At 42.6% G+C, this 14,316-nt stretch overlaps 1 protein-coding gene across 2 annotated transcripts in view; it reads left to right on the top strand.

The window, feature by feature from the left end:
- PLCB1 (phospholipase C beta 1) overlaps positions 1-14,316 on the top strand; it is a 468,615-nt gene that overhangs the window by 270,615 nt on the left and 183,684 nt on the right. For both annotated transcript variants that reach the window (XM_028722210.2, XM_028722211.2), the window contains exon 4: positions 2,067-2,207. In XM_028722210.2, coding sequence (XP_028578043.2) covers positions 2,067-2,207 — 141 coding nt within the window. The remainder of the gene's footprint in view (positions 1-2,066; positions 2,208-14,316) is intronic.

Here is a 14,316-nt window from a genome sequence, read left to right as displayed (position 1 = left end):
CAGTAAAATTACAGTAAAAACATAATAGGGGGGGGGACACAATTTAAAATACAGGTTAAAATGCAATTTATAATGCAGCCTCATTTTAAAAGTAGCCCATAGATCAAAACCATAAGGGGAGGGAAACATAAGGGTCAGACTGAGACCAAACCAAAGGCCAGTCAGTGACAGAGTCAGTGAAGGAACAGTATTGTCCTTCCATTGCTGGATACAGGTTATTTAATATGAACTTATGAACCAGGTGGACTGAAGATCTACGTAAGGGGGGAAAGTTAGGATTCAGTACTACTATAGCTACATCTGTGAGTTGAGGCCCCGCCCCCACTTGGAGATAAAATAAGACACATGGACACAAGTATTTAGGTTAATGGGCTAAAAAAGGCCACAATTTTATTGGTTACAGATTGTGAGTGGTATTGGCTTAGGCATTGGATCGAACAGAGTATACTTGACTCCTGCCCGCTCTGCCGGGAGTCACGCAAGGGTTAACAACCTGTAGGGGGAGCTTGTTGATGCAAATCAACTGGAAGATTTCCCCTAGAGTCACTGGGGTCTTGCCATGGCCCTAGCCACCACCTGGGCATCGGACAGGAACCACAACCGCCGGATTCCTTTAATGGAATACCCTTCAAGGGGAGGGGTAGGTGATGGCCACAACCTCCCCTCCAACACACAACACATTTTCCAATGCCTAACTGCCAAACCTTACAAAGTTGTAATGATTTGCTCTGAGGTAGGGGTGAGTTCCCATTGCTCGGTCCCTGCTCCTGCCAACCTAGCAGTTCGAAAGCACGTCAAAGTGCAAGTAGATAAAGAGGTACCGCTCCGGCGGGAAGGTAAACAGCTTTTCTGTGCGCTGCTCTGGTTCGCCAGAAGCGGCTTAGTCATGCTGGCTGCATGAGCCAGAAGCTGTACACCGGCTCCCTCGGCCAATAAAGCGGGATGAGCGCTGCAACCCCAGAGTCGGCCACGACTGGACCTAATGGTCAGGGGTCCCTTTACCTTTACCTAGGCAAAAAGCCAAGTGGCTGGTGCCAATCTGCCAAGTGGAAAAAATTCCCACCAGGCCCCTTGGACAACCAATGCAACCAACCGAAGTCCATAGCAAGGTCAGGAGCAAAACCTAGAGGGAGGGAGGGAGGGAGGGAGGGTGATCTGAGGAAGAAGGAGGAGGAGGCGTTGAGCCCGCGGCCATTTTAAATGGCAAAACCATGCCCCCCCCAGCCGGATTGGCTGGCTGGGGGTGTGACGCAGGCACAGGGCTCAATGGCGCAGGGGGCTTGGTTACGCCCCCCTGCAAGCGCGGGAAGTGGTTCTCGCTCACAACACCTCCCCATCGTTGAGAAGAGGCCTTGTAGAATTCAATGCTGCTTTGACTCTTCCCACACACATTGATTCTTAGCACATTTCAAACAGCAATGCCACATTTATTTGTATGTAATCTACTTATGCTGTCAACACTATTTTGTTTTAGTTTTAAAAAAAATACAACTCCATAGAATAATTCATTGGTGATTGAGTTACATGTGAAAGCATATAAGAATTAAGTGGTTGTTGAAAGTTAGCCAAGAATGCCCACCCAGAGCACTCCATTCTGTGTTGGCAATCTCCCTCTCTCTTCCCTCCCCCCCCCCCCCCCGTGATGATCTTCTTTAAGTAATGGTTGTCCCAGGGTATTGAATGTGTAGAAAAAATGATTGTAATGTTGCATGTAAACCATTTCACCATTAAAGTAACCATTACTGGCTTCTTATTTTACATGATGCCCATTCTGGGCCACTTTCTAATCAGTTTAATTGTAAATGCCGCAAACCATGCAGGTTATTTGGAACATGGTAGTGGAAACAGTTCCCCATCATTATCCAGCTCATGGGATGGATTTAAATAGATAAGAGAGGATATATTAATTGCATTTTATCCCTATAGGTGCCCACGTGTGTGGGTTGAACAGAGTTTAAAACTCCTATCCTTAGCAGCAAAATTGGAGTATTGAACTATTCTTTCTTTTTTATCATTATTAAAGTACGGGCAGACACTTTAATGACTTTCAATGCACTTACTTACAGGATCCAAAACTACGTGAACATCTGGATGCAGGAAACATTGGAGGACGACTGGAAGGCCGAATGCTCACAATCGTGTATGGCCCTGACCTGGTCAATATTTCATACTTGAACTTAGTAGCAGCTCAGGATGACATCGCAAAGGTATGACCATGCAAATGATGCAATGCCATAACTGGGAAAAGGAAATGGGGCTACTAGTAGGAAACTTGAGGCAAATGTATAAGATGGATCAGTATTATTTCAGAGAAACAGTGTCATGTACAATACTCTTCCTGCTGGCACTGGCAGTTCCCTTTCTGAACATGTTGTATAAAGCATTTTCTTGTCCCCCAAGCATTTTCTTGTCCTCCAAACATTTTTAAACGATTCATAAAGCATCTAATACAGTGGTATCGTGGTTCTCAAATGTAATCCATTCCAGGCAACCATTTGACTTCCGAAACGTTAGAAAACTGACGCGCAAAGGGCTGGCTGCAAGTTCAATTGAGAAAATGGAAAAAACACACAGTGGAAGCCGTTTGACTTCTGAGGCGCATTCGAAAACGGAAGAATTTACTTCTGGGTTTTTGGTGTTCGGAAACTGAAATATTTGGCTTCCGAGACGCTAAAAAACCGAGATACCACTGTAAATCTTAGTTCGCCATCCATTTTATTATGGGCATGTTGTAATTCTGAGGAAGTGTCTTAAGGCAAGCTGTCAAGTATGTTTTGAAAATAAGAAATGGCCACGCTGTTTTAAACCTGTACAGGACAAGTTGAACATTTGGTATTGATCTAGAACCATAAACAAAGGCATCAGGATGGGTCTTGTGCCCGGGGTGCTGCTAGGACCTTAAAAGAAATGGATCAGAATGCCCCACCTGTTTCCTGAACCCTGCCACTACATGTACTGTATTCAAAGAGAGTTAGTTGTATTTAACTTGTGTTGATACCTTTAACCAAAGCTGGACTATCTGGTCTGACAGATGTTAACAGGAGTTGGGGGCTTTTTAGGTTAGGGGACAAAGGTGAGTTGAGGGCGGGGGGGGGGGGACATGATAGAGATGGATAAAATAATGCACAGTGTGACAAGGAAGAGGTTTACCTGCCACTCTCATAGCACTAACTCTGGGCTCATCCATTGAAGTTGCATGGTGGGTAAGACCAGGAAGCACATTTCCACACACAGAACATTTTTGTAGAAACAAATTATAATTATAATAATAATAATAATTTATTATTTATACCCTGCCCATCTGGCTGGGTTTCCCCAGCCACTCTGGGCGGCTTCCAACTGAATATTAAAAACAATACAGCATTAGACATTAAAAACTTCTCTAAAGAGGGCTGCCTTCAGTTGTCTTTTAAAAGTAAAATAGTTGTTTATTGCCTTGACATTTGCTGGGAGGGCGTTCCACAGGGCAGGCACCACTACCGAGATGGCCCTCTGCCTGGTTCCCTGTAACCTTACTTCTCGTAATGAGGGAACTGCCAGAAGGCCCTCGGCGCTGGATCTCAGTGTCCGGGCTGAATGATGGGGTGGAGACGCTCCTTCAGGTATACAGGACCGAGGCCGTATTATATTTAATACATGCAAAATGATAAACAAATAGATTAGTTCAGGAGTTGTGGTGTGGTTCTACCACCAAACAAACTTAATTCATACTTAGTTCACCTAATAGTTATGGGAACTACTTTCAACTGTAGTTCAGAGATTTTTGAACTAGTTCAGTGAGCTTTATTCCAAGCACTGACTGATATTGAGAAATATAAGGCACCTTGAACTCTGACAGATAATTCAGTGAAATTGTGGACAATGAGGTATTTAACCCCCTTAGAATGGCTAGAATTTATAATACCAACAAATATAACTGTCGGAAATGTGGCGAGGTTAGAGTGGATTTCAATCACTGTGGGTGCTAATTGCCCTGAAGCAACAGCAGTAGATCTATCCATCTATCGGCAAGAAATCATATCTTATCATAAGAATCTTTTTGAAATACCTTGTTCAGCTAGACCCAAAAATATTTCTCTTAACATATCTGAAAGGCAGGGAGAAACTGTTATATAATATGATTCTAGCAGCAAGAATCTTATATGCAAAATAACAAAACAAAGTATAAACTAAACTTTTTTTAAAAAAACCACCAAAAAAAACACACGTGAATATAATTCAAACCTTTCCCCATATTAATTCTAATGATAATTGGAATTAAAACAGTATATTTATACAGTGGTACCTTGGTTTTCAGAGACGCGGGTGGCACTGTGGGTTAAACAACAGAGCCTAGGACTTGCCGATCAGAAGGTCGGCGGTTCGAATCCCCGCAACAGGGTGAGCTCCCGTTGCTCCGTCCCAGCTCCTGCCAACCTAGCAGTTCGAAAGCACGTCAGAGTGCAAGTAGATAAATAGGTACCACTCTGGTGGGAAGGTAAACGGTGTTTCTGTGCGCTGCTCTGGATCGCCAGAAGCGGCTTAGTCATGCTGGCCACATGACCCAGAAGCTGTACGCCGGCTCCCTCGGCCAGTAAAGCGAGATGAGCGCCGCAACCCCAGAGTCGGTCACAACTGGACCTAATGGTCAGGGGTCCCTTTACCTTTACCTTTACCTTGGTTTTCGAGTGTCTCGGAAGCCGAATGTTTCAGAACCCAAACACCAAAAACCCAGAAGTAATTGCTTTCGTTTGCGAATGTGCCTCTTAAGTCGAACTACTTCCACTGCGATTTTTTCTCCATTGACTTTGCCAACCACAATTTCCGCCTCGGCTGTCGAACGTTTCAGAAATCAAACAGTCCTCCAGAACGGATTACGTTTGACAACCAAGGTACCACTGTATAAGCTTTCATTTTTATTTCTTTTTCTTCTCTCTGTTTTATTATTGTTGTTATTGTTTGTTTATTAAATTTGTATGCTGCCCTTCATCCATAGATCTCAATATGGTTCACAGCATAAAAAATACAGAAACACAAAATACATAATTGTTTTAATTGGCCCATCTCGATTGTTATGTGTTCAGTAAATGACTGCTTAAACTGCTCAGTTATTTATTGTTTGCTGTTATTGTGTCTTTATTGATAGCCTTTACTTTGGCCTTTGGCCTTGTATAAATAAATGTATATACCGTATTTTTTGCTCCATAAGACACACTTTTTTCTTCCTAAAAAGTAAGGGGAAATGTTTGTGCATCTAATGGAGTGAATGCATGGTCCCTGGAGCCGAATTGCCCAGGAGGCTGCCTGGGAGGGGGGAGGTAAAGACAGCAAACTTGCAAAGTGGGGGAAACAGGAAGACTAAAGCAATAAGGAGAGAAATTAGAAGAAAATGAGGAGCAAAAAAACCTGCTCCAGCTAAGGAAATGATACTACACTAAGGCAAACAAGAGGGAAGGGTGTCTTGAAAGGAAACAGCTGATCAGTGGGATCAGAAGAGAGATAAGGGGCGCTAGTGGAGGCTGCCTGGGAGGGGGAAGGTAAAAGCCCATGGATCCTCAGGATTTTTTCATTGGGTCACCCCAAATTCACCATCAGATCACATGTCTGTGGTCACAGCATGAACCACAAAAATCATACTTCCACTGTTTCGTTCAGAATATTTTTTTTCTTGTTTTCCTCCTTTAAAAACTAGGTGCGTCTTATGGTCAGGTGCGTCTTGTGGAGCGAAAAATACGGTATATTCACATGCTTCACCCAAGACAATAGGTCACTCTTAGTTTCCCTCAACACTTCCTTTGCTTTAGCAGCCTGATCTAATTAATTGGGGGGGGGGGAGCACCATTTAATAATACGGTATAATAGTAAAAAAAGAGACAACCCTTGCTATTATTATGCATTCAGTTCCATCATAATTTCAGGCATAGTCACATGAATTTAGGTGAATAAATAGGGCCCCCCAAAGCGGTTGTGTACAGGGCTGCAGGGACATAAATCTGCCACCGCGAGACTGTTCTCTGACGCAGTGTGGGAGGAGGAGGTAAATATAGAAGAATTTTGCCTGCTTAGCTGTTGCTGCACTTTCTGAGTGATTTCTAGCTGTAGATAAAGAAACAGATGTAAAATCAGCTGTGTAACAAATTGAGGTATTTCTCTCCCACGGTGAGCAAGAAGCTTGCCCTCTGTGTATGTTTTACAATTCTGGTTATCTCCTCCTCTCAGCCTTCCCCTTGGAAACTTATATGTGTGAGGATTCATAAGTGAATTTTGTTTCTTTGCTGTTAGCTGGGTGCCCTGCAATTGGCCCATTCGCTTTGCTTTTTGCTTCTACTCATAAATCAGGCATTTTTGTAAAGCGATGATATCCCTGATGGTAATTGTTTATTGCAGGCTCTTGTTGATTTTAAGCTGTTTGTAGTGAGCAACTACAGGTTATTTGCAGCATGGCAAATAATGAGGTTTGCACAGACAGAACTGTTTGAAAAGCACTTTGAGGAAAAACTTCAGGCCATTATTTCCTTGCGGTTTGCTTCTGGAGTTCAGGCTGTTAATAATTTACTTCAGAGCACAATCCATTCCCGAGCCTTTCACTGGTCATTTTATTGAGAGTTCTCTGCTCACTTTCTAGGCTTAAGTTAAAATTAATGAGTTGGTGAGCCTTGAAGCTATGGCCTTTTATTGCACAGCACAAAAAGTTAGAGAATTAAGATAATGCACTTTTGCTTCATAGAAAGGAATTTTAACAGAACGTTTAGGCGGATGGAGGGTTTTGTCATTTGTAAAAGTCGCCTATCTGCCGTTTCAAGATTGGCCTAGGATTGCATTATTCTAACTTGGTAATTAGAAAATAACAGGTGCAACAAAATATTGCAGTTGTATCCCTAGTGTGGTTTAATTATCTGAGCCAGTGGATAAAGAGGTTGGGTTGGTGCAAAGACCGAGATGGACTAAACAGACCTTAAAAATAACAGATGTGCCCAACAGTGTGATATGTTTAACTCAAGAATAAAAATTTGGAATTGAAACTATTTCAGTGCTAATTTTTTATTAGAACCCCTCTGGAACACAATGGCCTGAAACACCAAGTTCTGAACTAACTGAAACAGCCACATTCACAAGTTATGTTGGACGATAAATCAGGTCTTTAATAAATAATATTACAGAGAAAGTGTCCAAAACACCAATTTCTGAGTTTGTCAAACCAACCAATTTCACAAGTCAAACTGGACTAGATGGGATTGATAATAGTAGCAAAAAGCATTCACAGAAACACATGGCAATGTCTGTTCTGGACTACTAACAGTATTCTCGAAAAGCTGCCCTGTGCACCAACCTCCAAATTAGCAAAACCAACCAAATTCACAAGAAACTCAAAAACTAGCAGGGATTGGTTTGGCGAGCCACAAGAGGTCCACAGAAACCACACCCCAATGCTGTTTTTCTGTGCCATAAACAGATTTTCCGGGGTGGGGGGAACCACAGCCTTTGAACAGAGATGGATTTAGGAGAGTGCAACTGGTGGAGGGTGTGTGTGTTGTGGCCTGTTGGTATAATAGTGGTGACACTCGCCCTTCTTTTGATAGAAATTGCTTTGTTGGGAGTGGGGACAAAATGGGGGGGGGGGTCGAGGAGGGTCAGCTGGAGGGAAGTGAGAAATGTCTCCCCCCTCCCCCCGAGTAATGTTGGAGGGTATGCCAGGTGTTACCTCCCAACATAAAACTTTGTGATACTCTGCCCAACCTATGCAAGGCTTGACAGACGCAAAGACTTGCTTCCCCCTGCCTTGATGGAGATCAGCAACAGACGATTTTCTGCGCTTCCTTCCAGTGGCGTAGCGTGGGGGGTGCAGGGGGGGCCAGCCGCACCGGGCGCAACATCTGGGGTTAGGGCAAATCCACAGGTTAGGGGGCGCAAATCCACGGGTTAGGGGGCACAAATCCACGGGTTAGGGGGCGCAAATTACTTGCCTTGCCCCGGGTGCTGACAACCCACGCTACGCCACTGCTTCCTTCAATCCTGAATAGAAGGGCTGTGATGATAAATGGCAGCTTCATGGACAATGGGCAGAATGAGCCTGTGTTGAACCCTCATGTTGCCAGTGTTCCATAACTATTATGTGAACAGCGCAAATTCACAATCTTTTCCCTTCCTGTTTTGAGAGGGTTTTGCCTATTTCGGGGAGTTAGCTGCTGTTTTTTGTTTTTACTTGTTTATTTGCTGCTTGTGGGTGGTCTTGTTTTGGCTCCAGTCTGATCAGCACTGACCACCCAAGTACGGCATTAGATATAGTGATTGGGACTGTTATAAAAATACAAACTTGGGAGAACGTAAGTTTACATCGGACAAGAAATTTTGTCCCCATCCTCACCAAAAGCACTGATCTTGTTCTATGCTCATTTTGTGCATATCTGTCCATGTCTAGTGAAAACCTCTCTTCTCTTCTCATCATCTCCTACTGTGGTGTTTTCAAACAATTCAGTTTTGCAAATCTTCTGTGCTTTGCCTTAAAAAATGCTGTTTTCTCTTTTGTAGCTGTTTTCATGGCCCTTTAATTTGATGGTTCTAACAGCAGAAGTTGCCTGCTTTTGAACTTCCTGGCAAAAGCCAAGCTAATGATGAACCTTTTGGTCCTAATGATTCAAACACTAAGGAGGAAATAATATTCGGGTCCTGGGCATTATTTGTCTTCAGCTTTCTTTTGCTTTGTAGAAATTCTTTGAGCCATCCTACACTTTCCTGCTTTCGTTGTTAAATTCTTGTTTTCTTCTTTCTGGGAGTCAGTACATAAGTAGCAATAGTAGTGTTGTTTGCAACCAAGCACAGTGCTCAGTATTTCCCCAACATAAGCAGAGCCTTTGCTCTCAATCTTTATTATCTGGATAGTCAAATCTCCATCCAGCTATTAGATTATTCTGTTCCAAACAACTTTTGGGAAGCATACTTTGGGATGCTCCAGATTGAGATCTAGCCATTTCAGATGATAATGCACAGTGCAAATCATCCCCTATAAAAAGTCCTCATTGTGTATATTTTAATTAGATTAAGGGGTGTTGTTGTTTTTTAAAAAACCCAACAACACACAACTTGTTTTGCCAGCAGAACATAAATGCCAAGTAAAATATGCTTCTTGTTTTTAATTTGTACTTTCAACAATATATCCAAACTGTTTTTGTTTTGTTTTTTTGCAGCTCATAATCTCAGTGTTTGGAAATTGTCCGTATGATTGTCACCCCTCTTCTCTTGTTCTTTTCACATGATGCATATATTTCACACACCTTTAATTGTTCTAATCTCCTTGCTTAATATGAGTTTCTTGCAGGAGGTGGATTTCTGACACACACACAAACCCATTTCATTTGTTTAGAACGCCTCCTCCTTTTATTTGAAGAATTAAACATTTTAACACTAAGTGGTATATTTTTAGTGACTCTAACAATTATTAAACTTGTAAAGGATGAACAATGATCATCTTACTTCTGAATTTCTCTGTTCCTCTTTTAATGGGTTTTCTTAATAGATGTGAATGAATATGTTTCCGTATTCCATTTGTATCCCTTCATCTCCTATAGACACATTTTCAAATGCACTCCCCTGCCTCCGAGTTCAAAAGAATTGTTTAATGCAGAGAGAATGTGCACCTCAACTTGTCTTTTAGCTCTAAAATTCTGTTTCTTGCTCTTGTTCCTTATTGTTCTCTCTTCCTGGTTTATCTCCAAATTTTTGGTCATTAAACTTTGCTTGGGATCTCAATTTATCAATGCCCCCCTCCGTTTTAAATAATAAACCCTCTGAGTGCTTTTTATTATTATTTTCAAGAGCTGGGCAGCCAACGCTCTTCCAGCTCTTGGTCTGAGAAGCACACCTGTGTCTACAGAAACCATATTTGCTGGCTTCAATGGCTGCATTTAACTATAATTATTTTAACATTTAATCTCTCAGCCACTTGGCATTTCTGAACTGCTTTTGCTATAGCTGCTGAAATAAAAATTAATCATGTAATAGCTGCTTCACTACTGAGGAGTGGAAAGGGCATGGTCTGCCTCAGTCATGTGGGGTTTCAAATTAATTTTAGTTAAACTGTTTTATTTATATAATATTTAAAGGTATGTCCCGCTTTTCTGCACTAAATCGTCAAGGTGGTTAGCAACATTAAAGCCTGCATTCATACTACAGTAAAATATAAGCCCAAAGCACCTGTGTTAAAATTTATAAAATGAGCAAATAAACTAGAACAAAGCCAGAAAGCAGCAGCTCAACTAATGCCATCTATCAAAACAGGAAGCAAAGTCGATCCATGAGGTGAAAGGCCTACCTAAATAAAAGGACCTTAAAGGCTGTGAGAGAGAGGAAGCTAGATGAGCACTTCTAAGAAGAGTGGAAAAAAAATCAGTGATAAGACCTTAATGGCCTGGCTTGCACATCTCATTAAACCATATTTTAATGAGTCCTATCTACTACTATTGGACTCATCTACTACTATGGTGGGACGCGGGTGGCGCTGTGGGTTAAACCTCAGAGCCTAGGACTTGCCGATCAAAAGGTCGGCGGTTCGAATCCCCGCAACAGGGTGAGCTCCCGTTGCTCGGTCCCTGCTCCTGCCAACCTAGCAGTTCGAAAGCATGTCAAAGTGCAAGTAGATAAATAGGTACCACTCCGGCGGGGAGGTAAACAGCGTTTCCGTGCGCTGCTCTGGTTCACCAGAAGCGGCTTAGTCATGCTGGCCACATGACCCGGAAGCTGTACGCCGGCTCCCTCGGCCAATAAAGCGAGATGAGCGCCGCAACCCCAGAGTCGGTCACGACTGGACCTAATGGTCAGGGGTCCCCTTTACCTTTACCTTACTCATAATTCTATACCTTTAAAGGTACAGTGGTACCTTGGGTTAAGAACTTAATTCGTTCTGGAGGTCTGTTCTTAACCTGAAACTGTTCTTAACCTGAAGCACCACTTTAGCTAATGGGGCCTCCTGCTGCCACTGCACGATTTCTGTTCTCATCCTGAAGCAAAGTTCTTAACCTAGGTAATATTTCTGGGTTAGCGGAGTCTGTAACCTGAAGCATATGTAACCTGAAGCGTATGTAACCCGAGGTACCACTGTATAGGCAGGGGTCAGCAAACTTTTTCAGCAGGGGGCCGGTCCACTGTCCCTCAGACCTTGGGGGGGGGGGCGGAATATATTTTTTGGGGGGGAGGGGGGGAATGAACGAATTCCTATGCCCCACAAATAACCAAGAGATGCATTTTAAATAAAAGCACACATTCTACTCATGTGAAAACACCAGGCAGACCCCACAAATAACCCAGAGATGCATTTTAAATAAAAGCACACATTCTACTCATGTAAAAACACACTGATTCCCAGACCGTCCATGGGCCGGATTTAGAAGGCGATTGGGCCGGGTCCGGCCCCCAGGCCTTACTTTGCCTACCCATGGTATAGTGTATAGGCCGACCCTGACATGAGCCCTTCAAGGACCCCTTTTCACTGGGGATGCTGTGTTTTGAGCCTGGGGCTTCTCTAATGTAAGCTTGTGCTTTGCCACTGAGCTGTGCCCCCTCCCCTCCAGCCAAAAACAAATGTCCAGGGTGGGGAAATTGTCTTCACAATATCAGTTTCAATTTGGATGAAGTGCGCTGGAGAATGTGGACCATTTAGGTGCTGTCTTTTCCTATGAGAAGAGATATCTTATATTGAGACAAATGTCTTCAGGGATGCAGTGTGATGCATGTGGAAGATGAGAGAAATGTGTTCGTTAAGCAGCAGATCTCAAAATCTAAGGCTTCACCGGGGCATCGAGGAGCTCTCACTATAAAGAACAGTATGAAACAACCTTAAATAAATAGTGATCTTCTTCTGTGCTTAGTTATGTCTGTGGAGGTGCATAACTCCTCTGCTTTCTTTGAGAAATTTCACAAAGTCTTATCTGGTATCTGTTTGCTTTCATTGAAATTCCTTGAACATTTATTTAAGGCCAGACATGGTGTTTGCTCCATATTGTCACAAATCAGGATCCCAAACAACGAGCATGCGTCAGTTATTTTTAAGATTACCATTGATTTTTGCTCTCTGTCTCTCCCTAGCTAAGATCTCCCTCTTTACACAGACCTGAATACACAAAGCCACTGCCATAGTTACTCATATTGCAATGCTGTCATTTTTATGTGTGCCCTGTTGTTTTTGTTTAGTCGTGTCTGACTCTTTGTGACCCCATGGACCAGAGCATGCCGGGCACACCTGTCTTCCACTGCCTCCCACAGTTTGGTCAAACTGATGTTAGCTTCGAGAACACTGATCAACCATCTCATCCTCTGTCGTCCCCTTCTCCTTGTGCCCTCCATCTTCCCGCCAAATCAGGGTCTTTTACAGGGAGTCTTCTCTTCTCGTGATGTGGCCAAAGTATTGGAGCCTCAGCTTTAGGATCTGTCCTTCCAGTGAGCACTCAGGGCTGATTTCCTTAGGAATGGATAGGTTTAGTAAATCCTTATTGCCCAATACTATAGGCTTACCCAGGCCTCAATTTGGTTTGCATGAGTACACATACCTCCCTATAAATAAAACCCAAGATTGGTGTTCTCTTGGAATAAATGCTATGTGAGAACTATTCCCTAGGTATATGTCACCTTCCCACAGTCACCCACATTATGTTGACTTGAGGTTAATGGCTGCCTATCTCTGTGTATTCTCAGATGGTTTGACCTGATGCCTTGTTTGCAATTAGCTATCATTAGCTAAGAGTGTCACTGTTTACCCCTGACACATCTCTTAAACTTGCCCTTTTGACGACTGGGAGGTTAACGTTAACCCTTGAAAGAAAAGTAAAATGGCAGAAGGATCAGCACTGAAGTTTCACGCAAGGCAGCACTGAACAAGGCAAAGAAACGTGGTCTTCGTGATTTCCTGTACGAAATTATCATCACCTCTCGGGTCAATGTGGAGCTCAGAACAAAACTGCCCAATGGATTTGACACTTCTCCAAATGCTGTGATACAGTTCTCAGCAGATTAAATGTATCAAAATGTGGACTTTAAAATGCTACTTTAAAAATGCTTTGAAATATGTGCTCTGAGAGGATTTTTTAAAAATGCAAATGAGTGCAAAATGGAATGTAGATAAATACAGATTTGGGTATAAGCATATGAAAGTGTAGTGGACTAGGAATAGGCAGATTTGTCCTTTCCTAATACGGTTCAAATCACTTGCATATTAATATGACTTTATTGTATGTCTACTGAATCGAAAGTTTTATTCCACCCCCCCAAAAAAGAAGAGATCAAGGGACTGATAAGAGCCCATATCACAAGTGAAATGTGCCTTGGGCTCAGGAAGCACATGCAATCCGTAGGATGTGAGTTTTTAAATGTGAGAGAAACATCACCAGGCTTTATTGCGCTAAAAGTATTTCAAACTGTTATCTTACGCTGTGATTAATCTTTGTAGCACTTACTGTCACAAGAAGATTTAGAACGTATGATTAGTTCTTGAACAGAGCAACGTTGGGATGTTTTTGGAAGCTGGAAAAACTAGACAGGGCGAACTAAAATTACGAACAAGACACAGCACTTTGATAAGAATCTGATGCTAAAGGGCCTACTATATTTGGTTTTCATACCTGCCCCTTTGCTTTGAAAGAAAACAACATGTCCAAGATGATAAAGCACTTTGCAGACTGCTTTGCAGACTGGTTCTTCTGTGAAGCCTTAAAGATGGGCAGCTCTCCATTTTATGAATCCATTCTCCCCATCTAAAAATGGGAAGCTAGCTTCTGCAGCTTTCAGGGTGGCAGTAGAAATCCCCCCCCCCCAAATAGTCAGAATGGGGTATTGTGTTAAATGAATATTCCCCCTCCCTTTTTTTCTGCCCGCTCTTTTTGAAAGAGCTGAGCAAGAGCTTCAAGGTTCATTTTAAACTGCACCAAAAGAAAAAGAGCCACATGAAGAAGGGCCTCAAATAATGATTGCAAGGTCTGGATTGGTTCATATGGGGAGTGGTGGTCCTTGTATTGCAGTCCTGAGTAGGGCTGGGCTATCTATCGATCTATCATCCAAAACCCGTTTGAAGTCCATATTGTAATATCGGTTTCATAATTTTTGACCTGCCGTGAATCATGATGTGTGTGTGTGTGTGTTATGCAAAAATCACGATGCAGGAAAAACTGTGAAACCAGACAATGCATATCTCCACCCTTATTTCAGACATTGTGATAGATCGGTATATAACAATGTTTACCTGGTGATACATCACAATGTTGAAAACTGTTCACCTCTAGGATAGTTCCATCCTTATTTCAGGAACTAGGATAGTACCATCCTGGTATCATAGAAATTTATTGTCACTTGTAT

This window comes from Podarcis muralis, chromosome 3 (assembly GCF_964188315.1).
Source record: "Podarcis muralis chromosome 3, rPodMur119.hap1.1, whole genome shotgun sequence".
Taxonomy (NCBI): Eukaryota; Metazoa; Chordata; class Lepidosauria; order Squamata; family Lacertidae; genus Podarcis; species Podarcis muralis.
The sequence above is the reverse complement of the archived record's forward strand: the minus strand, read 5'-3'. Positions and strand labels throughout refer to the sequence as shown.